We start from the raw sequence: 26,514 nt of genomic DNA on the forward strand, positions 1-26,514 counted from the left end.
ATACTCATCTTTGAGCCTCCAACACTTATTATTACCAAATCTGACTTCTCAATTACTTTTGTAAGTGTGATTTAAGTGTGTTTGTTCTATAGGTTTGCTCTCCCTAAAGACTCTTAGGGGACTTTGTTAATAAGTCTATCCTAAGGAGACTTTGTTAGATCTTCTAAGATTGCACTTTCATTGCAACATCTTGAGAAGATTATATTTGTTTTTGTTTGCAAAATCCTTTTAAAATCATTTTCAAATATCTAGTGTGCTTTATATTGAAAAATATATTTGAAGAGATATTTGTTCATGAGATAAAAATCTTTGTTGTAATATTCATTGACTTACATATTATTTGTTGATACAAAGATTAAATATATTTTGCAAACCAAGCATATACAATATTTGATATTTGCATGATTGAGATATTCTGCTGATTGGAATATTTGAGACTTGATTGACATCTTTGTTTGAGCATTTAGATTGAATATCTAGTGATACAAAGATCATATAGGTTTACACTCTCACGCACTAATTACATCGATAGTAAACATATTTGAGAGTTGATATATTAGACCACATTGAGCTTACTTATTATATCATTGGTGGTATATGTGATTGAACGTAACTGGGTACACATCTGCTTTACTTGAAAGCATAATCACTGCACCGTTTCATTTATTGAACAAAATTGTTGTATTCTAGGCACGGGCCTGACGAGGAAGACTAGCCCTGGAATAGTCCCGGATTAGCTTAGAATCGGTTAGGAAAGTTAGGTGCGCCATCCTATTAAGGCGTGTAGGTTGAGGTTAGCTCCACTAATTGACCTGGTTAAGGTTAAGGTCAGCCCTGTGGTAATTGACCTGGTTGTAATCGGTGCTGTTAGCCTTAGAGGTTACGAAAACTTAATTGTCTTGTTTTGATGATAACAACCCATTAGTGGTTCTAAGTAGGATTATCTTTGCACAATAAGCCTTAGTAAGAACAAACACAAATGCAAAGATTAAGTAGATTCTTAATAGGTTAGACATCATCAAAAAGGAGGAGAATGTTAGCCCTGTCAGCTACACTATCTTGGCTTATATGTTTTGATGATATTAACCTAGTTGTTGTTTCTAGTATTTTCCATCCTTGCAGATCTTATATAGTATAGGTACATAGTGTCAAATACACAGAGGTACCAAATCAGAAGCAAAGATCAAACCTAGTAGACATCAAATAGAAAAAATCGGAAGGACACTGACTTAGAAGCACCAAGCACATCCCGGAGTTTTTATTGTGTATAAATTAATTGTAATAAGGGTTGTGTGAGTGAGTGCGTATTATAACTCTTGCGGTGTGTGTCTTGCATGATTTTATGAGTAAGAGTTGAGCCATTGCAGAAGCATACTAGGGCACATGAGTTTATAGGATTGCACTAAAGACATAAACACAAACTCACCTTTCATAGCTTTCTAAGTTAAAACAAAAGTTTGTCAAATGAATCCTAAAACTCAAATATGTTTTCAAAGGGACAAGTTTTTAACATCCTAATTTTAAGAACATTTTTATACTTAGTCTCGATTGTGTTAAAACAAGTTTAATGTCCTAAAGGTTTAAAGAAAGTCGAGTATATTTACAAAAGGACATACTAGGCATATAAGATATCAAAATGGGTTTTCAAACGTGTTTTATTAATTAAAATATCCTATATTCAAAAGGAAACTCATTTGGATAAGTTTTAATCTTCATTAGACTTAATACATTTCATATAATTTTTTCCAAGAATGATTTGAGTCATTAAAACACTTTTTGACAAGGAAAAACAAAGTAATCGTCACTACCGTAGTGCAGTCTTGAGTCCTAAACATATTACGGTATTTTGAGCATAACTTTTTATAAAAAAGTCCAAATGGGACGATCTTGGTGTCCCTAAAAAGCTAAGACAAAATTCCACAACTTTCATTTTCGTGACCTTTTCTAATTCAGGGACCTCGTTGACGAAATTCAGATTTCATCGACGAATTCTGGGCAGAAGCGCTCCAACGGGCGGAAAACGGCTAGTTTGCCAAATAAAATATTTTTTCTTCCCCCCAACGGCTAGTTAACGGTTCCTAAGGTTCTTGGGCTATAAATACAAGCTTTTAGATTTGTATTAACATGGTTTTGAGCATTGTTGATCATATTTGTGAAAAATATCATTTTATCCAAAACCTAAGCACTTTGCACTTTGCATTCTAGTTATTCTTCACAAGTGCTCAATCCTCTCTTGCTCACTTATCTTGTAAGATTCATTCCTTGAGAGAATAGAGTGAGGATTTGGTTGTGTTTCATATTGGCTCATTTAAGGAGCATTAAATTGTATTTCCAATCTCTTGTAAGGTTCCTTGTGAACCATTATTGTAAGGTTCTTTGTGAACCGAAGCGAAGGCTCTTGGTGAGCGCGGTAGGGATTTGTTCCCGAGTGTAGGGATTTATTCTCGAGTTGTAAGGCTTCTCCGCTGGTGAAGGAGTATCTTTAGTGGATTGTGGAATCCTTGGCTTGGTGCTAAGGCGTGGACGTAGGCTTGGTGCCGAACCACGTACAAATACCGGTGTTGTTCTTTCTCTCCCTTACACTCTTTATTTTATATCTTGTACATGATTTATATTTATATTGCGATATAATTTCTTGTATCTTTCCAAGAGTTTTTATTTTTTAGAAAAATACGTATTCCGCGAAAAGAGTCTATTCACCCCCCCTCTAGACTATATACTCCGGGTTGGGACTTCCAATAGGTGCCGCTCCACCCTTAAGTGAGCTATTAGTGGAATCCTTGGGCTTGCGAGCTAGAGGCGGGATGTAGGCATAGTTGGCCGAATCTCGATAACATATCATGTGTTTGTTTATATTTCCGCACTTATATTTACCGCACGTGTATATTATTATGTTAATGATGCGTTTGATTTAAATTTCTGTATATTATAATTATCGGTGTATTTGGAACTGCATAGAAAGACCCTAGGTTGTAATATTCAGCTAACATCTAGTTCAACCTAGGAGAAAAGTTTAAAAATCCAATTCACTCGCCCCCCTCTTGGGAATACACAAATTCTAACAATTGGTATCAGAGCCTCATTGCACTTGAATTAAACATTTTTGCAAAAAGATCGTAATGGCTCACATTGGTGTATCCCCATTCGGTGAGGGATAGCCACTTTCTAGTCCTCCATTATTTTGTGGTGTCGACTACACCACGTGGAAAGTTAGAATGACCATATTTTTGAAATCTTTGGACTGGAGGGTCTGGCTTATGACTGCTAAAGGAAGATGTGCACAAATAAATGAAAATGATTTTAATGTTATTAATTCAAATTCCATGGACATGTTATACCTTGCATTAGATTCTGATATTTTTGTTGAGTGTGTGGCATGTCATAGTGCACATGAAATCTGGGATGAACTAGAAAAGAAATATGGAGAATCCCAGAAGAAGGAGATCGTAACTCCTCCAAATGCTCCAAGCTCAAATGATCAAGAGGAGGTAAATCATGAGCTAGAAATCAACGAAGAGGTATATGATTCTCACTCTGGCTTGTTTGATGGTTTTTGTGATGATTGTTGTGATGGGTCATACACTGAATCATCAGTTGATAATACTGTATATGGTTCATGCGACGTTTATTATGAAAAATCTTGTGATGAATCATGTGATTGCTCATGTGATATTTATTGTGATGATTCTTGTGCCAAATCATGTGATGTATCAAATGCTAGATCATCTGTTGAATATCTTATTAATTCCGTTAATGATGTATGTGATGATTCATATATTGAATGTTGCAATACATTATGGAATGAACCATCTCTTGCATTTTGTGACGAATTTGTTGATGATGCATGCAACAATATATGTGAAAACAATTGCATTAAATTCTTTGTTGAATCATGTGCATCAATTTTTGGAAGCATGAAATCTTATGAAAAAACAGAAAAAAAAAAATCCTTAATGCTCATGAGATTACAATTAGGATGTCTAAGCAGAAAATATTTCTAAAAAACAAAAGCAAAATGTTGGTTGCGCAATTAGAAAATCTAAAGGACTACCACGCCATCTTAGAAAAGAGAAAGATTGAGAAGATCTTAAAAATTAACTGCTTAGAAGAAGAAATTGATGATTATTCTAGAGCTACACTCAAAGTTATAAATAAGAAGAATAATCATAATAAATCCTTAGAGATTAAGAAGAAAAATCTTTTCAAAAAGGATTTAGGACTATCAAATAATTCCACTATCATGTCTATACAAGCAATCATAAGAATTGTAAGCATATCCTTTCACGCATTTACAAAACCTGCTTGCATTATAAAAGAAAGAGGCATAACCAATTTATTCTCTTATCCAGAAGTGCCAAAGAGCTAGAAAAAGAAATGATGTGGATAATCATGAAAGCAAACCTGTAGGTCCTAAGGAAAAATGGATTTAAATTAATATCACTTTATTAAATGTTTCCTTAGATCCTAGGCTTAGGATTATGGGGTTGTGATGACTGTAGGCTTGGGAAGTGATTGTTGTTTAAAATGAAAATCTTAGTATACACACTATCTTGTTATACTAAGACTCTTTGTACACTTCCAAATGGACATGTCATCTATGCCCTGTACTTAATTCTAAATGCTTAACCCATGCTAACATGAAAATCATAAAGTTAAGTAACAACTGTCCATTGCACAAAATTGAGTGTTAGGGTTCCATCTTATATCTTATATCTTATATCACCATACCCTAAACTCACTTTTGAACATGAAAAACCTAAATCGAAATCAAGTCATCACTCTAGGCTTAAGGCACTATTGATCATATATGACTAATATATATTGAGTGCCTCTCATATCTATAACCAAATTAGAGGTATTCTCTTGGGAAATTGATCCCTTGGGTTTAAATTGCAAAACCTTGAATTCTAGTTTATCTCATTGATAGGAAGTCCTTACCAAACCACGATCATACTCCGTGAGATTTCACCCATTCCTTGGTTTGTATTCTTACTCCTCTATGTCATCATTTCTAAAGGATACTCTCTAATCACCAAAGAGCATAGCTTAAGAAAAGCCACATACTCCTTAGTGCTCGGTGCTGAAATAGTTTGGACTCAAAGGGATGTAATCTACGTTCAATAAGTTAAATCTTGGTACAAACCTCAATTGTGTAATATATCTTCACCAAGAATCCCTAAGAATCATGTTTATATTGTAACATATCAAATCTGAACCTAAGGGAGAACTTTGGATCAAAATTAGGCAAAATTGGAAAAATTCACTATGCTCGGTTGACCGGGCATTATATGAGTAAAGTCTCCCGGTCGACTGAAACATGTTGACTTTGACCCTCACGGTTGACCGAACCTCAGTGAACATAATCCCACGGTCGAACGAAAGTTTTGGTTCCCCTTGGTCGACCGAACATGGTTACAGTACTCCCTCTTGGTCGATCGACCATCTCAGTTCATTTTCTCCTTAGTCGGCCGAACAATGTCAGTGTATAGAGAACTTCAATCGTCAGTCAACCGAACATGGTTTCAGTACTCCCTCTCAATCGACCGACCATCTTAGTTCATTTTCTCCTTGGTCGGCCGAACAGTACTCCCTCTCGATCTACCGTATCTGCTTTTGGTCAACAGAGCTGCGATATATATATATATATATATATATATATTTTCTCCTCGTTTAAAGCTCATTTGCGTGAAATCTTGAGAGATCCTTCATCTTTTCCTACCATTACCAAGTAAACCTTGATTTAAAGCCTCACATCCTTCATCCTACAGTCATGGCACACATTGAAGCCCACGACATAGCACGCACTAAGGATGAGTACTTCCTTTCAGAACGGTGCAAGGTCAGATACATAAGGGAGTTTTGTCCCAAGGAGGCGATATTTGGTAAGATCCTAGACTTGGATTTCATGAATCAGTATTTTAGCAACATAATGGACATGTTCGAATATCAAGGCTGGAAAACATTTATTTCATATAAGCTTGGGGGTCATTACCCAACGTATGTTAGAATGTTTTATGCTAATTTAAGTAATGATGAAAACGGGTACTTCTCTCGAGTATTGAGGACCGATGTACGTTTTGACGCACAATACATTTCAGATGTCCTTGATATTGACCGTGGAGACTTTGTGTGCCCAGATGTGGTAAATTCTTAGATCTTCGAACAAGAATTCACAGTTGCAACATTTGCGAACCTAACTCTATCTGATCCAGGCACGGCCTGCCAAAACCATCCCTCATAGTACAGACAGTTCACATTAGAGGCAAAGTTGTGCACCACTTGATCACTTATAATGTCCTGCCTAAGGCAGGGTCTAGAGTGCACGTGTCTTTCTTAGAGTGTTTTATTATGTGGTGTCTGTTTTCCCGAAAGAAATTAGATCTACCCAGCCTAATAATCCGATGGATGATGGCCAAAATGATTGGCCACCGAATTATAATGTCGTATAGGGGTATCTTGAACAAGCTGTTTAGAAACATTGGAGTCATGCGCTCAAATGTGACTTCACTGAAGAGAAGACGACCTGCTGATATCTTCCCTGGCGTAACCCTGAGACTGATGGGCTATGAGCTCGTTGGCAACATCTAGGTGCCTTTTAGGGGTGCAGTAGCATAGGTAGAGGCCCTGCAAGAGCCACCACAGCCCGCGCAGCCATCAAATGTGGATCTTATGGCCGCCATCACCAGTTTGTCTGACTCATTCGTACAATTTCGAGGATCAGTCCAGTCAGACCTGCAAGATTTTTCATCGTTTTCCACTGCGCTTTGGGAGGAGTTCCAGTAGTTCTCCATCTCTACTACTAGTCGCTTTACTCATCTAGACAGGTCCAAACAGTCAGCTTCAGTGAGCTGAACGATCGCATTCAAGAGATGCAGGACGAGAGAGTTCGGATGACCATGGATTTCGACTTTGATGCCGATGATGGTGGTGATGATGGAGGGGAGTTCTAGACTCTGGAGTAGTCTGCAGATCAGATTGTGTGGCCTTGATTTATTTTATATTATTCTATATCATCTGGTCTGTACCTAAATAAAATAGCTCTTACTTTTATTTTATATTTTCATGACGATACTATCATGTGTTACCCGGTTTGATTATGATACATATATTAGCAGTACTTTGATATGTATGTGCTTGTGGTTAAATGATTATTCTATTGAAATGCATGATTAGTATAGAATGCCTCCTGCATGGCGGATGCAGTTGATGAGAATTGCCTGCTGGTGGATGATAGGTTCTCGCATGCCTTACTCTTGTGATACTGCTTGTTTGAGAATCGTTTTTGTGCAGGTAAAATTTTGGAAAATGTCCTGTTTACAGTCGGCATGTTGCGGAATTTTCTATAGACATTTTCCCAAATGACTAAAACAATCATCTTTTGTGTGCACAAAATCTAAATATGTCATAGTTGATTCATTTGCATTGAAATATTACATTCCTTGGAGTTGATTGTGCATATATATACATTTAAAGTAATTGGATCATAACACATACTCTTAGGGGGAGTCACTTAGCATTAAAATCATTAGAACCTGAGAAACAAATATGTATTCTTAACTACATATTTGTAACACTTGATACTAGGCCATCATGCTTTCATTGCTATGTATTGCTTGAAAATATAGATTTGTTCTGGCCACAAACATGATTATGATAAATTGAATTTAAAATCTTTTTGAAAGGATGAGTGAAAACCTAAAGAAAATTTAAATCTCATCTTCACATAATCATCAACTATTTGAGGAATCTTGAGTGGAATTTACAAGTCTAACTAACCTATCATTGTTGGTATTTCTCATTAGTTTAGACTTTGTAAAGCAACTCATGTCTATGTGTGCACACTTCATACTTCTATTGCATGATTGTATTGGTTATCATTTGTGATGTACAAATTGTCCATTTCATGATCATCTTGAACGTATATATTTGAGTGTTGGACATTACTGAACTGTTTGAGTAATTGTGAATAAATTGCTAGGAAATATAAACTCAAACAGGTTACATCTTATATAGGACTTATTTTGGAAAGTTCGCCTTACAAACGGCACTCTGCCAAAATTTTTCTCAATCTTTCCAAAATTTGTCATGTATAACTATAATACTTACCCATTGCCTAGGTTATTAACTCATATGACCCTTTTTGCTATTGCCAAAAGGGGGAGATGGAAAGGGGCAAAAATAATGGGTAAAATAATTTGGTTAAAACTAAGTTGGATGCGTATTGAGAGGGGGAGCCTTCTTAGGGTTACCCTATATTTTTGGCTAATCGTATTTGTCATCGTCAAAAAGGGGGAGAATGTTGACCTTATAGGTCACGCTCGGTTTTGATTATGACAAATACTCATTGTATCTAATGGGTGTTTGAGGTTTTGTGCAGGAACTAAAATTATTAAGATCAAGATGGGCACAAAGCAAGTAAAGCTTGAAGACCAATTTTTGTTTTCAATAGTAATATATATTCAGTTGTGTAATTGGTCTGTAATAGTAAATAGGGACTGGTTTGTAATAAGCTCACACAAATCATATGCATGATCTATAGGTAAGCTCAAACAAACCATAAACAGGACCCAAAAATGACCTTAGGACACTCACCATTGCACCTATGAACGTTAGGCACTTGATTAGGGTTTGAGTGGATCATAACAGAATCGAAATGCACACATTGTGCACTTTCGGTTGACCGACCTTGACAGTTCATTCTGCCTCGATCGACCGAAACAGGCTTGGGTCGGTAGTTGACCAAGGTCTTGGTCGACCGAACCAGTATAGTTCAGATCCCCCGGTCGACCGAAACCCCATAAGGTCAACAAATTGACCATTTGGTCGACCGAGCCAAAAATAAATACCAACTACCTGGTCGACCGAGTGTCCTCAGGAGAAGTCCCAACTTTCTGGTCGACCGAACGAGTCAAATCAAAATGACCTAGTCGACCGAATCTCGATAAAATGGAAAATCGCCCTTTGGATAGGCACTTTCGATCGACCGAGTCTTCAGTTCAAAAGTGTCCTGGTCGACCGAACCATATGAACTTCGGTCAACCGAACTTGTTCTAGTCGACCAGACCTCTCGGGTTGTCCTAATTTTTACCACAGTTAAACATTTTTAAACATGGTTAATTAGGGTTAAAATGATCTTAAACAATATTAATAATACCCTACATGTCCTAACGACTATAATTCTTCCAATGTCTATATATAGCCCATCATTTGCTAAGATTAGGAAGAGATTAGCAAATTTGATTAGGGAGAATTCTTTGAAAATCCAAAAACCTATAATACTCATCTTTGAGCCTCCAGCACTTATTATTACCAGATCTTACTTTTCAAATACTTTTGTAAGTGTGATTTAAGTGTGTTTGGTCTATAGGTTTGCTCTCCCTGCTCCACTTGATTGATATTATTTTTATTGAGAGAAAAACCTTAAGGACTCTTGGGGGACTTTATTAATAAGTCTATACTAAGGAGACTTTTTTAGATCTTCTAAGATTGCACCTTCATTGCAACATCTTGAGAAGATTGTATTTGTTTTTGTTTGCAAAATCCTTTTAAAATCATTTTCAAATATCTAGTATGCTTTATATTGAAAAATATATTTGAAGAGATATTTGTTCATGAGATAAAAGTCTTCATTGCAATATTCATTGACTTACATATTATTTGCTGATACAAAGATTAAATATATTTTGCAAACCAAGCCTATGCATTATTTGATATTTGCACGATTGAGATATTCTGCTGATTGGAATATTTGAGACTTGATTGACATCTTTGTTTGGGCATTTAGATTGAATATCTAGTGATACAAAGATCGTATAGGTTTGTACTCTCACGTACTAATTACATCGATAGTAAATATATTTGAGAGTTGATATATTAGACCACATTGAGCTTACTTATTATATCATTGGTGGTGTATGTGATTGAACATAACTGGGTACACATCTGCTTTACTTGAAAGCATAATCACTATACCATTTCATTTATTGAGCAAAACTGTTGTATTCCAGGCAAGGACCTGATGAGGGAGACTAGCCCTAGAATAGTCCCGAATTGGCTTAGAACCGGTTAGGAAAACTAGGTGCGCCATCCTGCTAAGGCGTGTAGGTTGAGGTCAGCCCCGCTAATTGACCTGGTTAAGGTTGAGGTCAGCCCTGTGGTAATTGACCTAATTGTAATCAATGCCGCTCCACCCTTAAGTGAGCTATTAGTGGAATCCTCGGGCTTGCGAGCTAAAGGCGGAGACGTAGGAACAGTTGGCCGAACCCCGATAACATATCGTGTGTTTGTTCATATTTCCGCATTTTATATTTACCGCACGTGTATGTTATTATGTGAATGATGCGCTTGATTAAATTTCTATATATTATAATTATTGGTGTATTTGGAACTGCATAGAAAGACCCTATGTTGTAATATTCAGCTAACATCTAGTTCAACTTAGGAGAAAAGTTTAAAATTCAAATTCACCCCCCTCTTGAGAATACACCAATTCTAACAAGGACGTAGGCTGGGGATAAGCCAAACCTCGTAAAAAATCTCGGTCTCACTATTTTCCCTTTTCTATTTTAATTTTAGCATATAAAAATTGTGTTTTAAATTGTAGGTTTGCTGAAAATCTGAGATTTAGAAGACCTTTTAATCTAAGAAAGTACGTTGATTAATATTTTATGAAAACCTTTAAGGGAGTACGTTGATTAACCGCTTGCGGAAATCTTGATTAAAGGGAGTGCATAAAAATTCATTTATATAGGGCTACAAACTAAAATTTGGCAAAATGCCGAAATAAGAAAGTACTACAAGCTTTCAAAATTTGGTTAAGTATTGTGATTGGTTGATTGATCATTGTTTGGTTTGTGATTGGTATTTGGCTTGTGTTTGGATTGCGGTTGATTTAAAAATAAATCATTCTTGTGTGTTTGTTTAAATTTACAAAAGGTTAAAAATTTGTAATAATACTTAAAAGAATTTTTATAAACTCAATTCACCCCCTCTTGGAATAACACCTTTAACTCTCAAACACACTTGAAGTCTTTGATCAAAAAATTAATATTTAATTAAAAAATTGATTTTTCATATAAAAAAAAACTCTTTGCAACAGCAGAGTCTTAAAATCATATTAAATTTTAGAAAATCAAACATTTCTCCAACCTCAATCCACTTCATAGGTGATTACTTGAAAAATATATTTTTTTTCTAATTTAATTTGAAAATTGATTTTTTTAGTAGGAGAACAACAAACCTACCTTGAAATCTTATTAAAAGTGAACTTGAAAACCTCTAAAAAAAAATGCCTAAAAGGCAGACCTAAGAATAAGTTGTGAATGCCTTGGACATATGGTCCTCAAGCCACATAAATGTGGCTTTGTGTTGGTCATAGTGGTGACGTTCACTAGTGGGGTATGGACTCGAAGGGAACCACAAATGTTGTTCATTGGACTCTGTTGGAGCCCTAATATGTTTTTTTGATTTGCGTTTTGGTGGAATACGAGTGGAGACCACAATTGTGGTATTGACAAGAGTGCACTTGTGTTGTTGGTCTTTTGGCTTGATTGTGACCCATGCCAGTGGGCATTGGGATGAGTTTTGCTAAAGGGCACTTAAGCCATGTTACCGAGGGGCAGATAAGTCGTATTTAGCCAGTGGGCCTTTTATATTTCTTGTGATTGTGCAGGTTCATTCAACACAATTGAGCAAAATGGCTACCTTTTCAAATGAAAGCTTGAGTTTGAGCTAGAGGGCACTGGTATCAAAATGTTAGCTACAATGGACTATTGTTGAGTCTAGTTTGTTAGAGGACAAGTGATTGAGAATCTTGAGCTTCAGTTTGGGTTGAGCTTCAAATGTCTAAGGACATGGAAGATTGGTTGGTATTGGAGATTGTCATTTGAGGTGTGACTTGGTCTTGAGCCTGGATTGGAGGGCCGGAGGAAATTCTTGTGGCTATCTTGTGGTTGGATTGGTGACCAAATGGTTAGCTTCGTAATTGTATGTTGGACACATTGTGAGGGATTTGGTTGTTACCCTTGAATGTTGAAATCATTAGTGTGTTGGGAGTTTTCTTATTGTGGACTCATCCTTGGAGTTATATCTCATCTCTCCTTAAAGATTTTTGTTTGTTGTATGGAGCTTAGTTGTTTTGTTCCATGTAATAACCCTAAATTTTGAGGCCAATTTTGTTACTCAAAGAGACTAAGTTAGATTAAAAGCTCACGAGCCATAAATCTTGACTCATGAATTATATATTTTAGTGTTCTTTCATACGAGGATGACTATGGTGGGACTGAGTTACGCAGTCTTGCTGCTATATTGGTGTCACTCTTTAACACGGTTGGCAGATGTTGACAAGGGTGATCCCTTTAACCTTTTGAAATCTCAACGTGCCTGCCACCTAGCAGCTTTTTATGAGCTATATATGAGACTATTCGTTGGCCACGAACTCCCAATTCCATTTTCTTTTGCGCAAGAAAATACATGGTACCGATTGGCGGTGCTGAGTGCAGAGACCCGAAAATGGCCGAAGAGCTTCAGAATTCAAGCAACAGCATTAGGGTCTGCGGCATGCACTTCGCCTACGAAGGTCAGCCTCCTCTTTTTGCAGACTTCTACCTTAGCATAAGCCCCGGCTCTCGATGCCTTCTCGTTGGCGCGAACGGATCTGGTAACGATAATTCATTTTATTCCTGCAAATTCCGAAGCTTACATCGATTAACGTGCAAATAATATTCTGGGATTTTTTTTTTTCCTTTTGGGGTTATTGGGTGTTCGTTTTAATGTTTCTACTTTCGAATTATTAGTTTCAGATCGTGTTATGAGCTATTGTTTGCTGGAAGAATCTCCGTTAAAGTTTTTGGAATTATTTTTGTTTATTTTCTGTTGATTGCGAGATTTGTTTGTCTCGAGAAAAGATGGTGAATACATGAAAGTGGGTTTATGCGGCACTGTAATAATATGAGGTTTTTGATCGATAGTAATTGAAGGATTAGGTGCAATCAAAAGTGGAATTTTTACGAAAGGGGAGTACGCTGCTCCTCTAGAAAATTGTGGATACATGGGAGGCCCTAACCGTTGACTGTGGGATTCACGGAGAACAGAGGAAATTTTTGGCATTCTTGAAATAATCCGAGGAACTTTAAAATTTTGAATTGAATATTGTCAATGCAGTTGTTTGAATGTTGTAAATTATTTATGGGTTAATCTATTGATTTTCGTTGGAATTGTATATACTTGTACTGGATCTGGAATTAACCTTTTGGACTCAAAAATTTCAAGTGTAAATAAATATCAATGTTTGAGAGGGTATTCATAGATATCAATTGGTATTGAACACTACTGATCAATATCGATCAGTAATAGGGTGATACTGAACCAGTTTATGAATGGCGCAGCACATATGTATGAAATGGCACTTACAACATTGTCGGAATTATGGGTATGTGTGGAGATGTGCTTTTCACAACAATTTTGATAAAATGGGTGCTTGACACTCATGGAGTTTCGAACACAGCAAACTGCAAAGTAGTGGCATCTATTTGGGAGTTTAGAATCAAATTTGAGTCTCTATCCCTCCATATCCAACCTGCTTGCAAACAGATTTGGTAGGCTTATCATTTGGGTCGCATGTTATATTTTTCTAGTGGTAAGGGACAAATAAAGCCTTGTCTTAAACAACTTTATGGTACTCACTCCCATCAGTGTTTAGGCCTTTGTTATTAATAGCCTTCTTTCATATTACTTATTTGGATTGTTGGTGTTAATCTGACAATCAATGATATAAGCATTAAGCAAGTAAATTGATAAGAAGCATATTTTTTAACAAATTAAAGGATAGCTACTGTCCTTGTGCTAATGGTATCTAGTGTGCTTTTTTAAGAAGACAGATTCAAGGCCAGGAACTCAAAGTCATCAACCAGAAGGTGTGATAAGGTTGGGTAGACCTAGATATTTTTAGCCGTATCAAATCTAATATGTATAGAGACCCAAAAAAGGAAGATTAAAGACAACCCTTGGATTAAGGCATGTGTGTAGTGGTGGAAATAAAAAAAGAGTCGGCCCCTAAGCATGAAGTTTTGTGACCATCATGGTTATCAAAATCCCAGTCCGGATCTTGCGATCCTGTGATCTTATGATCAAAACTTGACTAATTGATTTGGATCTTAAGTATAATCTTAATCAAGTAGGATTCTATCTGGATTGTTAGGATCTTAGAATCGCAATCCTACTTGCGATCTTACTGATCCTTCTTGTGCAATAGAATATGGATTTTTTTTTTCTGTCTAGGGCTAAAGAAAAAGTTCCAATATATATTTTTATTGGTCCAAGCACTCTACTTTTGCAGCAGACACAAAAAAAATTTGTCTAGTTGGCTGAAATACATCAAAATTAGGGCAAAACAGAAAAAAAAAAATCCATATTCTAAGTCAAAAGAGCAGCTGAGCATCTCTTGAAAGCTTCATTCCTTCAAAATTGAAAGCTCTCTGAGAGCTTAGAGTTCTTGATAGGCAGATCCTAATTTGTCTATCTATAGGCTTAGACTGTTCCTTCTGCCAGCAAAAATAGAGGCCAGCTGAGAGTTTTGAGAACAGCAGAGAGCTTCAACAGGGAGCTGCACAGTCAGGCTGAGAGTTTAAAGTTACAGGCTTGTAGCAGTTATGCATTATCTTTTTTTTTTTTTCCTTTTTTGCTTCCTCTTCTTTTGCTCTTATTATTGACGAGCCAGAGACCTATATTTTTTTTCCCAAAGCAGAAACATATAGCTTTCTTTTTCCTCTTCTTTTCTTTGCAACTAACAAAACGTTCTTCCTTCAACAAAAATGCTTTTCTTTTTCTTCTTTCCCTTCTTCTCGCTCTTCTCCCTCTTATGGTCTGATGACAAAACCACAGAAGCTGAGAGATTTGCATCAGTTCACTGAACTAAGATTAGCAGTTTCTCTTCCTTTTTCTCTTCATTTTTTTTGCTTTTCTTTTTAATTAAAATTATTAAATAAATAAGCTAGCAACAGTCTGCTCTTTGCAGAGCACTTTGCAGTTCAGACTATTCAGATTTTTTTAGGGTCAAATTGTTGAAAGAAATCCCTTCTAGGTGCTAGCCAGCAAGCCAGCTACATTTCTGAAATTTTGTTATAATTTCTTGAACTTATTACCAAGTTTTTGGGATTATTTTATTGAGAGTTCTCACAAAATGCCAAATATATAATATTTTAATTTATTTTACAATGTAAGTAGAATCTCATGATCCACGATCCAATCCTGCGGATCCTACCAACAATCCTATATAGGATCCCGATTCTAACAACCTTGGTGACCATACTCACGTGTTCAAAATTTATTTGAATATATGTTAGTGGGACCATGTAATTAATTGTGGTGAATGGTTTGTATGAGATGATACATATGGTAATATCTTGCATTTTAAGGCATCATGTTTTGTTTTGTTTTTGTTTTTGTTTTTGTTATCCACCTTCACTAGCATATCTTATTCAGAGAAATTTTGAAGCGAGTATTTCCCTGATAATGGCATGCCATTAAGGCTATTGAGTATTGACAATGTGACATAGGACAGCAACTGGAATTCAGAAGTGAGAGACTTGAGAGAATTATGGGAGAGAAGTAGACAGAAGAAGAGAAGAATGGGGAAGAAAGAAACTGTTGTGCAGGACAGAACAGAGGATAGGGACAGCGGTGAACAGAACAGATAGACTATTAGAAAAACAGAGAGAGAACGGAAGGAGTAGGAAGAAGAAGAAGAAAAGAGAAGGAAGAAGAAGGGAGAAAGGGAAGAGAGAGAGGGCTGCACAAAAGAGACGGGGAAACAGTTCTGAAATTTTTTTTTTGAATGACAACTGTCCAAATAACTTACAAGTCCAATATTTATACTCACTTGTAACTAAAACACATATTAACATAAGAACTCCAACTAAACAAGAAATTAAAAAATAACCCCAACATACTTAAATACAAAAATAACCCTAAACTAACTAAATTCTAGAAAAACAAGAAATTTCCCAAACTAAAATAGAAATCCTAGCTACCATATAAACATCTAAAGTTCTTATTGGTGGTTCTCCATCGAGCTCCCCTTGTTAGAGAAAATTCAACCTTGAATTCTGAAATGGCCTAGTAGCTTTAACTCCATGAATGGAAACAAAGTTGAACTTGTAAGCAAATCAAGAGGAGGCACAATCTGCATTGCATCATTAATCACCATTGGAGAATATCTACAGGATCATCCAAATGCGAGCAGCATAGAAGGCTGCAATGTCTTCTGATAAATGACTAGTCCTCCAAACCAGAAACTAAATAAACATCCAAATCTGTTGGCAGATCGAGCAAATATACATCTGGTCCATATTCTAGGATGATGGACAATGTTTCACTAGGTTTGGTTAAGATGTTGAGGGAGAATATGCAAGTTTACTAGATTGAGGAGAAATGATCTCAAGAGGATTTATTCAACAATAGGATGATTGAAGAATTTTCAACAAACTCTAGAGCAATCAATTGTTCCTCACTCTTTGGGTTAGAAATGGAAAATTGGAGTTAAAGAGCAGGTCATTGGCAAAAATCTCAACAACCAAGTTTGGTGACAAGTCAAGGTCAATTTTTGGCCTAGAGGCACCAACATTGTTTAGGGTCACTAAAGACAATGCTAAGGTCTTATGTTGATAAGAAGACTCATGACTCATGTTTGTTGGAGAATCATAACATTGTGCACTAATAATATGAAAATCATTTATGTAGTCATGATATTCAATTATGCAACAAATTGCATGGGCACTTTCGATATTTGATTGTTTATCCTCAACAAGTTGAGATTTCTCTAGAACATCTTGGGTGGGTCTAGGAGTCTAGGACTGCCTTGTGACCATTGACAAACTGATCCAGATTAATGAAACTCATTAAGATAGGAAGTGATGTTAAGGATTGGCAGCTGAAGAAATCTCTTAGCTTCCAAAGCCATATGGTAACTGGCAAGCCTCATATAGAGTCGTGGGACATTTTTGAATTTGAAAAATTATATGCTTTTTAATTTCATTTCTCAACCCTTTATTGAACATAATCACCACTCTTAAGTTCTTCACTAAGAGCAGAATGATAAATGATGTCTCTAAATTTAAGGCAATAATCGGTGACACTAGAAGAAAGTTACCTAAGACGACATAATTGGTCCACTAATTGTTGAGAATTTCCAACTAGGTGGGAACTAGATATGTGGAACTGACCCATAGATTTTTTTATTTTTTTTTCCTTTTTAACTGGGGAGTAAATGTAGACCAATACAAATTCGAGCAAGTACCTAATAGATAAGCAACATTAAATCAATTTCTGTGGAGTCTAAGTAGTGTAAGTTCATACAATGTTACCAAAAGGTCCTTGTGTTGAATTTTTAATTCCGAGAGATTCTTCAAATATTTCACTTCAATTTCTAGCACATGCTTCAAGAAAATTCCACTTGTGAACTTGGAAAGAAGAGTGCTGGCACACTGAATTTATCCTCCAAAAATTTGCAGTGCAGAACTGAAAATGGGTTCCTTCAAACCAACATAAAATCTCGTGAAGGAAAAGTAATTTGTTGCAGGAAATCTCAAGTTATTGCAGCTGAGTCTCAACAGAGTGCTGGTAGACTTAATTCATCCATGAAAACTTTGGAAATTGCATTGATGGCCCAATTTCTCAAGCTGACTTCACAATTCTCAAATGTTCAAAAAAAAAAAAAAGCCTACAAATGCAAAATACTGGTACTGACTTTCTCCTCCAAAACTAGCAATTGAATTTCTTCAATTTAACTTCAAAAGAGCTTGCAAGAAATCCAATTTCCCATCCTATATTCAATATTCCTCAGTTTTGAAAGTTGTGCAAGTTGCTTACAGGCTGAATTTATCCTTCTAAATGTGACCAAACCTGATCAATCAGTTTTCTATAACATCTACAAAATCTCAGGAGGACAACTAAAATACCATGGTTGGAAACAATTTCTTGCAAATCTGGAAGGAGAAGATTCTGACAGTTTCTCCCATGCGTGTGCTGGCGCCTGGGGTGCATGAGCCTGCAGCTAGGCTCCTCCAGCAATGTTACTCTGGCTGGCAGTAGATTGAGGGGTGGTGGCTTCAGTGATGGTGGTGTATCTCGAGAAAATTTGAGGAAGCATGAGATTTAGAGGGTAGGCTGGAATACCTTCAGGTGGCACGTGGCGCCACACCCTTGTCGGGTAAAGGTAAAATTGCAGGAGATGATCCTTCAATGGAGATTGTTGTAGCCGAGTAGGGAAGAAGAAGAAAGAAGATGAAAGGAGGAGGAAGAAGGTTGCATGAAAGAGAGAGGGGAATGGTTCTGGAAATCTTATTTCAAATTGTAACTTTCCAAATAACATACAACCCAGTTTTTATGCACGTTACTAACTAAAGCCCATATTAACAAAAAACTCCAACAAAACAAGAAATTACAAAATAACCCCCGAGGACTTAAATACAAAAAATAACCCTAAACTAACTAAATTTATAAAATAATAAAAAAATTTCCCAAACCAAAATAAAAAGCCTAGCTACTGTATAAACATCTAAAGTTCTCCATTGGTGGTTCTTCATTGCAATGGCAGTGAAAATGAAGGAAATAAAATCCGAATATTTCTACAGTATGTAAGCTTAAAAAAAAGCTAAATTTAAATGAAGAAATATAAATAATTTTTACAGAATAAAATAAAAATAAAACTTTTGGGGAAGGTAATTGTGGGATAGCAGTTAGAAGGCAAAGATGGAATTCAAGTGTGCAAAGACACTTGAACCTAAGTCTGCTATTATCACAGGCGAATCATACTAATAGACTTACCAGTGTCCCTGAAAAATAAACTTTCTAAAAAATCAAGAAGTTTTAAATTGCATTTAATGATTTTGAAACTTATTTGGTTTAATATTAATTTTTGAAGCGGGGGTTGGGGTGTAGTTGTTGAAGATGTTGATTCAAATTCATGTTAGATCAATTGTACATAACAGAATTTTTGTTGTGCGCTCAACTTAATTTTGTATCTGGTGGGGCGGGCCTAGTAAAATTCTTGTTGCAGTTTAACAAAGTAGAAGCATGCAAATGCATTGCTCATGCTCATTTTGGTTGTGAATCACTGTACAGGTTCATCTTGACGCTTAACACTTTTGGCCATATTGGGCTTACAGAAATTATGCATGCTCACTCCCTCTCATTACTAAAACTGTGTAGGGAAGACCACTCTGTTGAAGATTTTGGCTGGGAAGCATATGGTTGGTGGCAGAGATGTTGTGCGGGTGCTGAATTGTTCTGCTTTCCATGACACACAACTGATTTGCACTGGTGACTTATCCTATTTAGGAGGATCTTGGAGTAAAACTGTTGGATCTGCTGTGAGTTTCTTATTCTTAATGATAATATAATTGAGCAGTCTTTTGGTGTGTTTTCATTTTCCTTGGTACACATATTAAATATAAAAAGTGACTTAACATTTGTTTCTTTAGTAAACTAAATAGATGGTAATTTGTTAGCTTCTCATTAAAATTTATGAAGTTTCATGTGAGGTATTTTGTTGAGGAACGGGTAGATCATGGTTTTACCATAGAGATCATGGATTTTGTTCAATAAATCGATATCATGTCAATGAGATCAAATGTTATAATTTAGAAAACTTGCTGGAATGGTTTAATGACCTAAATTCTTTATTTTATTATTGTTTTTTTCATTATCATAGAATTCATCTAGCTTGCTTTTATCTCCCATCAAAACAGTGGCAATCACTTGGACTTTAGAATGCTTATACCTCGAGGCAAAGCCCGTGCCCCTATGTCCTAATGTTATGATTTAGGTGGCAATGACATGGGGCCAGACGATCAATATCTGATTTGGATACACTTATCAAGAGAAAAAAAACAAAAAAAATTTAAAAAATAACAATTCATCCTCATTTTGCAAGAAAAATAAGGGAGTAGAACATTTCCTTTCATTTCCTTGACTATTCTGTTCAACTTTCATTCCTTGTTTGATTAATTGGATCCACATATATTCATATGTCAACTTACGGGATTTTTATACCAATTTAAGTGAAGTTCTTTGCTTACCTTGTCTTTCCCTAGTAATAGGCACTGCATGTGTTTTGTATAAACCCTTTCTCAATTGAATTGTGTTTGCAAATTCTCAGGGAGAAATTCCGCTGCAGGGAGATTTCTCTGCTGAACATATGATATTTGGAGGTGGGTAGCAAGTTCTATTAGTATGATCTTAATTTTATTTTCACTACAATATCAACATTTTTTCCAATTTTCAAATTTTCATAGGAGTACGAATTGGCAATACCTCCCTCCATGGGGTTCAAAAAGGAAAATGAGATGTTATTTCTTTAATCTTCTAGTATTGCATTCAATTATTCTCTCTGGGTGCTCTCTATATATGAATGTTGTTAAACATTGTTCCCTCTCTCTCTCTCTCTCTCTCTGAGATGCACACATGCACACACATTTTTTTTAAAAAATTCAAAGCGCAAGTATAAATTTATGATGTGTTGTATTTTTTATTTTTTTTTTCTGGCCAGTTGAAGGGGCTGACCCTCTTAGAAGGGAGAAGTTGATTGAACTTCTTGATATCGATCTGCAGTGGCGAATGCACAAGGTATCTGATGGGCAGCGTCGTCGAGTCCAGATCTGCATGGGTCTTCTTCATCCTTTTAAGGTTATTTTCCTTCCATGTAGCTCCCAGGAGTCTGATTTGAACCTGCCAACTACAATCCCTCGATGATTGTATATTTTTGTTCAAGTTTGCATGAGACTAACAAATTAACAGGTCAGATTTGGCATGAATTGGGCTACGTCATAATTGAAATACAATTAAATATTTTATGATAAACTTCTCTAAGACTAAAACTTTAGCTTCTTTCAACTCTGAGGTATATATAGAATTAATTATCTTTTTTGCTTTTTTCCCCTTCACCATATGTTTATGAGAGTTTATAGTGAATACCTTGGTTGGTATCTTAGCATTGGATTTTTTTTTTTTTTAACCAACTTAAGAAGTAATAACCATCATTGGGAAAATCACAGGTTCTTCTACTTGATGAGGTTACTGTTGACCTGGATGTCGTTGCCAGGCTGGATTTACTGGAATTCTTTAAGGAAGAATGTGAACAGGTATGAACTTGCTTAATTTGTTAATTTGTTGTAACCCACTCATGCTCATGCAGACCGGATAAAAATCATGTTAATTTGTTGTAACCCACTCACACTTATGCAAACCGGATAAAAAACATTGGTATTTTTCATGACATAGAATTTGAAGACTATACATTTTTATCATGTGGGACATGCAGAGTGATGGTCATCACTTGGACATTTGTCTATGATATGAAGATTGTGATTCTATGTTATTTGAAATTTGAGTTGATAGTTCTGCCAGCATCTTCTTACATAAATAAGTAAACTTGAAGTGTCAAAGTAAAATCAAATGATGTGCGACCATCTTATTATCTTCACGTGCTAACATGTAGTAATCTTTGGTGGACCTCCTTTTCCATTTGCAAGTCATCTATGGTAGATGTATGAGGCGCTTTGACTGCCCAAATACACAGATTGTCAATTTTTAGTAATAGAATGATCATGATTTTATTTATTTATTTACTTCTTGTTGCTGTTGTATTAACTATAGAGAGGAGCTACAATTGTATATGCAACCCATATATTTGATGGGTTGGAGACATGGGCAACCGACCTAGCTTACATGCAAGATGGCGAGTTGAGGAGGACTGAGAAGCTGTCTGAGCTTGTTGAATTGAAGAAATCGACCAACCTGCTTTCAGTGGTCGAGTCCTGGCTTCGTTCTGAGACTAAACTTGATAAAAAGAAACCCGTCAATGCCCCGACCCAACTCCAAAAGACCTCTCCATTTGATACTTCTCCCTTTAGGTCATCAAGACACATGGCATACTACCGCTGACCTTTCTCAAAATGGCTGTTGACGGTAAAATCTGAAGTTGAAAGTATACAAGAAAATAGAAGATCGAAGGGCTTTCAAGTCTCAACATATAAATTTTCAGTGATATTGGCTTAAGTAGTTTAGGTGTTTAAATGACCTGGTGATTGCGGCTGGGCCTCATTTGAGTGTTGAGGGAGTAGGGTGGGTTGGGGTAGGTTAAGGTTCGAGTCTATTGATGTGCTGCATTGCACCAAAAGAAGAATGATGAAGTATCTTATTCTTTTTGTTTATGGTTGCTTCTTCTAAAAATAGGTGTAGCAATTATATCCAGCTATATATTGTGTGTACTTGGTGATATTTCCAAAGCCAAACTGATATGCCTTTGGCAAACATTGCTATAATACTAATGTTATTTTTCACAATAGCTTTCATCTACAGTTATATATTGTGTATACTTGGTGATATTTCCAAAGCCAAACTGGTATGCCTTTGGCAAACATTGCTATAATACTAATGTTATGTTATATTTCACAATAGCTTTCATCAACAGTTATTTATACTTCACCCAAAAAAAAAAATGTTATGCCAATTTTATGGAAGAAGCTTTTCAATAAATATTTTTCTTAGGGCAAAAGAACCCTAAGATTTGAAAAAAAGATGCAAACCATTCCTAATAATTTTAAAAATATCACAAACCTCCATTTGATAAAAAAAAAATGCAAACCTCCTTGAAGGTTTTAAAAATTCTAAGAAATATTCGATTTTTGGGACCATTATGCACCTCCATTGGCTTTTTTTTTTGGGGGGGGGGGGGGGGGGGGGTGGGTTGTGGGGGTTGTGGTTTGGGGCCAAATATCAAGTAAGTTCACATGTTTCTAGAAAATCTCATAGAAAATCTATATAATTTTTGAAATCTTATGCGAGGTCTACATCTATTTGTCAAATCTTAGAGGAGGTACATGATACTTTTGAAATCTCACAAAGGTTCATTTTTATTTTTTTTATTTTTTTGTTGCCAAATTTTAAGGAACTTGATAGCATGATGTTAATTAGCTTGGGACATTCAATATTAAAGTTTGAGACTTTATGTTGAACGTCTCAAATTCAAATCTTAGAAGGAACATGATCTACCTAGAAGGTAGACTATTTTTTGTTGCGAAATCTATGTCTTGTTTGAGTCTTTCTAATGGACGTGACAAGGGTAGTGAAGAGTATTAGGTGTCAACCTAGGGAATTGTTAGGGATGAAATTTAATAGGACTTGCTCCTTCGCAACCATGTCTCTGTGTGCTTATTATTTAGATATGAGACGTGGTGGATAGATTTATGCTCATTATGAGAGGGGTCCACTTGTTATTTGTCCCCAATCTAGAGAACGTATACATGAATAGGGAGTTGGTCTCTTTTATAATCTATCTTATTTAGAGATGGCATTGTGTACTAACATTAAAAGATAAATTGAGAAATGAGCATATAATAAGTTAGGTATAACACCGATTGAAAACAAGATAAGGGAGGGGCAGCTTACTTGGTTTGGACATTTGAAAAATAGACCTAGTAAGTCGAGCATCTGTAAGGATAAGTGAGTTAATTATTGTTTTTGGCATAAAAAAAAAAAAAAAAAAGTAAGGGTAGACCTAAAACAACTTGGAATTAGATAGTGAAGAAATAGCCCTTAATCTAATAGAGGAAAACGCTCTAGATCGGGTGAATTGGTAGAAAAGGATTCATGTAATCGACCTTATGTACTAGGACTTAAGGCTTCTTGTTGTTATTATATTGTGTACAAATGTTTTGTTAATTTTTTTTACAACCTACTAGTACCTGCTCGAGGATCCTGTATTCTAACTCTATTTCTAATAAATAGTGCTTTGCTTTGTTAACTAGTGCATAGAAAGGTGGTAATAACAACAAGAATAATAATTATAATAGAAATTCAAGTTGTGGATCCAATAATTGATATGCAACATAGAAAAAAAATTATACTTTTTTCATTTGAATAGCATCACTTTAAAAATAAATAAATAAATAAATAAATGTCGCAACATGACTTTTTCATTGTCTTAAATTTTGCTTAAATAAGTTCACTCCTTTTGAAGTAGTTGCTAGCTCTTCCATGCATGGCAAATTAAAATCTAATGGTATGTCTGCCATGACATATCCTTCATTATTTGTCAAGGCAAAAGTAAAAACGCGATCAAGTTCAACCATGTAGAATGATAAGTATTTAAGCTAGTTGTAAACTCACATAGGTTGATAACCTATGCGAGTAAATGCCAAATGCATGCCACACAATTAGTGTGATTGTCATAATATCTAAGTAACCAATAAGGCTTAATCATAGACTAGCGTCAACAACGCTTGTCAAATGGATAATAGAAGCAACAAACATGATAACCATTAGTGTTTTTTTTAATTAAAAAGAACTAAGAATCAAACTTATACAAAAGCTTAAATATAGAGAGATGACCTTATAGTCATGTATGCACGAAAGATCCCAATTACGAGGCATTGTTGAACCACTCTCCAATTACTTTTGTCTAGTATGTTGCATTTTGAAGGCTTAGATTGAGCTTACCTAGTTATCAAGCTATCTAGCTAACTAAAAATTACATCAACATTTGGTGTAATTTATGGGAAATCTAAACATAAACCACATTGACTTGATGCATTGAGATAGTTGAATATAAAAACCTCTTGAAATAGGAGGGATAGCCTTCTTAATAAGGAATAACATCATGCTTAATCATAAGTGTCTGTACCTAAAAAAATACTAAGTTTTTTGCACATATAAATCATTATAGAGCTAAGCCACAAGAAAAATTACTCACTTAGGAGGTTCAAACTCTTCAAGAAAAAAAAAGCTAGGAAGAAGATTTTTCTCATCAAAAATCGAGCCACAAGAACCAATGCATGGTAGAGCTTGGCCATTTTGGAGTAGAACAAATAGGAATAAAAGGTATCTTGATTGAAGATTCCATTATAATCTTGAGTTTGATGAGTAAAGAGATTATGTAGTCAATGGTAGTCATAAAGACATCTAGCCTTTGCAAGGCTGAACAAAGCAACTGACATTTGAAATGCAACATTATACACATAACTCCAATTAGTGATCCTAAAAAAAATAATAAAAAATTAATTAAAAATTAATTCATTTTAAGTAATTAATTAATTAATAAGAGTTATTAATTAAATAATATAATATAATATAATATAATAATATTTTAATATAATATAATAATATTATAATATATAATAACTTAAACATGAGGAAGTTCAGAGAAGAAGCTTCCTGATTTAATTTCAATTGAAGACTCCCCCCAATCTCTCTGCAATTCATCTCTCTCTCCCTTCTCAAATTCATTTTCTCTCTCCTCACATACACTCTCTCTCTAAAAATTTCTCTCCATCTCTCCGCCAAATTGAAAAGCGAACATCATTTCTGGGTCTCAGCTCCGCTCCTCAACGTTTTAACTGGAGAGATTTTGTCGTTTGGATGTCGTAAGCACCACTTCAAGGCTAAAGGTAAGGGAAATGAATTATCTTAGTTTATTTTCAAGTTTTAACCGATTAAATTTGAGTATACGAATATATGGATGATATGTTGGATTTTCTGAACGAGCCAACAGTTTGAAATAGATGATATTGTTTTATTATACATGTATATGGGAAAATTAAAGTGAGTAGGATTAATCATCTCTGTTTTGTTTTAAATTATATATTTTGAGTTAAATTAAATTGTGGAGATGACTATACCCTCATTTTCAGTAAAATACACCGGGTATATTATGATATATTTTCTCCGGATAGTTTATTAAATTATGATCTATCACTCATGTGGCATGAGAATAATTCATCTTTTATATAATTAAGTCTATTGGGATTTTTATGGGGATATATATATAGTAAGTGTTATGGTGATATACTTATTTCATGGATTGTTGGGAATAGTGTGGAAATGTTTTTATGATTATTATGTTGAGAAAACGAGGAAACCATTTTATTATTTTTATTACGTAAATTACAATTATATTTTTTAAGAATCCTGATGGATCAAGTGTGATGAAAGCTCGATACCGTAGCTAGAGAGGAATATTAGTGCAGGCACACTGTTGTGGAAGTGTTGGCGGTTTATAATTGGTTTGGCTTGAGTAGGGTTATACCCTCCTGGAGTCCGAACCAGGTTGAAGTAGGCAAACTGATCTTACAGACATATTACTTTGACTTAGTTGTTGTTTAATCAACCAAGTTAAGTCCAATTTTCGGACCGCACAACCCATTATGGGGGTTAAACATGTCGTTAGTCCAAAAAGGGAGGTTCTTTTATACATATTTGTAGATTTATGTAAATGAGGCTATTTGTGAAGCCGAAGTTATGATTTGAAAGAAAATGTGTATTTTTAATTATATAGGTGTGAGTTACATTTTACAAATGCTATTTTTATTTAAAGTTAAATTAATGGATGTATTTTGCTTACATAAAAACTCATTTTGCCACACACTGATAATAATTTATTTCTTCTTACTGAGAGGTATCTCACCCTAATAAATATTTCAACTTTTTAGGACCTACAAGAAATCAAGCTTAGTGAGCTTT

The 26,514-nt window shown here is 35.4% G+C and overlaps 1 protein-coding gene across 1 annotated transcript; it reads left to right on the forward strand.

The window, feature by feature from the left end:
* Positions 1 to 12,353: 12,353 nt before the first annotated feature.
* LOC131156146 (ABC transporter I family member 19) lies at positions 12,354 to 22,342 on the forward strand. The gene is made up of 6 exons (XM_058109597.1): positions 12,354 to 12,658; positions 19,207 to 19,367; positions 20,156 to 20,207; positions 20,546 to 20,682; positions 21,051 to 21,137; positions 21,652 to 22,342. The coding sequence occupies exons 1-6, from the start codon at positions 12,472 to 12,474 to the stop codon at positions 21,937 to 21,939; spliced, it is 912 nt and encodes a 303-aa protein (XP_057965580.1). The 5' UTR covers positions 12,354 to 12,471; the 3' UTR covers positions 21,940 to 22,342.
* Positions 22,343 to 26,514: the final 4,172 nt, after the last annotated feature.

This window comes from Malania oleifera, chromosome 5, assembly GCF_029873635.1.
Source record: "Malania oleifera isolate guangnan ecotype guangnan chromosome 5, ASM2987363v1, whole genome shotgun sequence".
NCBI classification, from domain to species: domain Eukaryota; kingdom Viridiplantae; phylum Streptophyta; class Magnoliopsida; order Santalales; family Ximeniaceae; genus Malania; species Malania oleifera.

Excerpts from the sequence above, each read along its gene's own strand:
- LOC131156146 (XM_058109597.1), top strand. The coding sequence starts at position 12,472 with ATGGTACCGATTGGCGGTGCTGAGTGCAGAGACCCGAAAATGGCCGAA. Across the intron at positions 19,368-20,155 it reads GTAAAACTGTTGGATCTGCT|GGAGAAATTCCGCTGCAGGG; the intron begins GTGAGTTTCTTA and ends GCAAATTCTCAG. Across the intron at positions 20,208-20,545 it reads TGAACATATGATATTTGGAG|TTGAAGGGGCTGACCCTCTT; the intron begins GTGGGTAGCAAG and ends TTTTCTGGCCAG.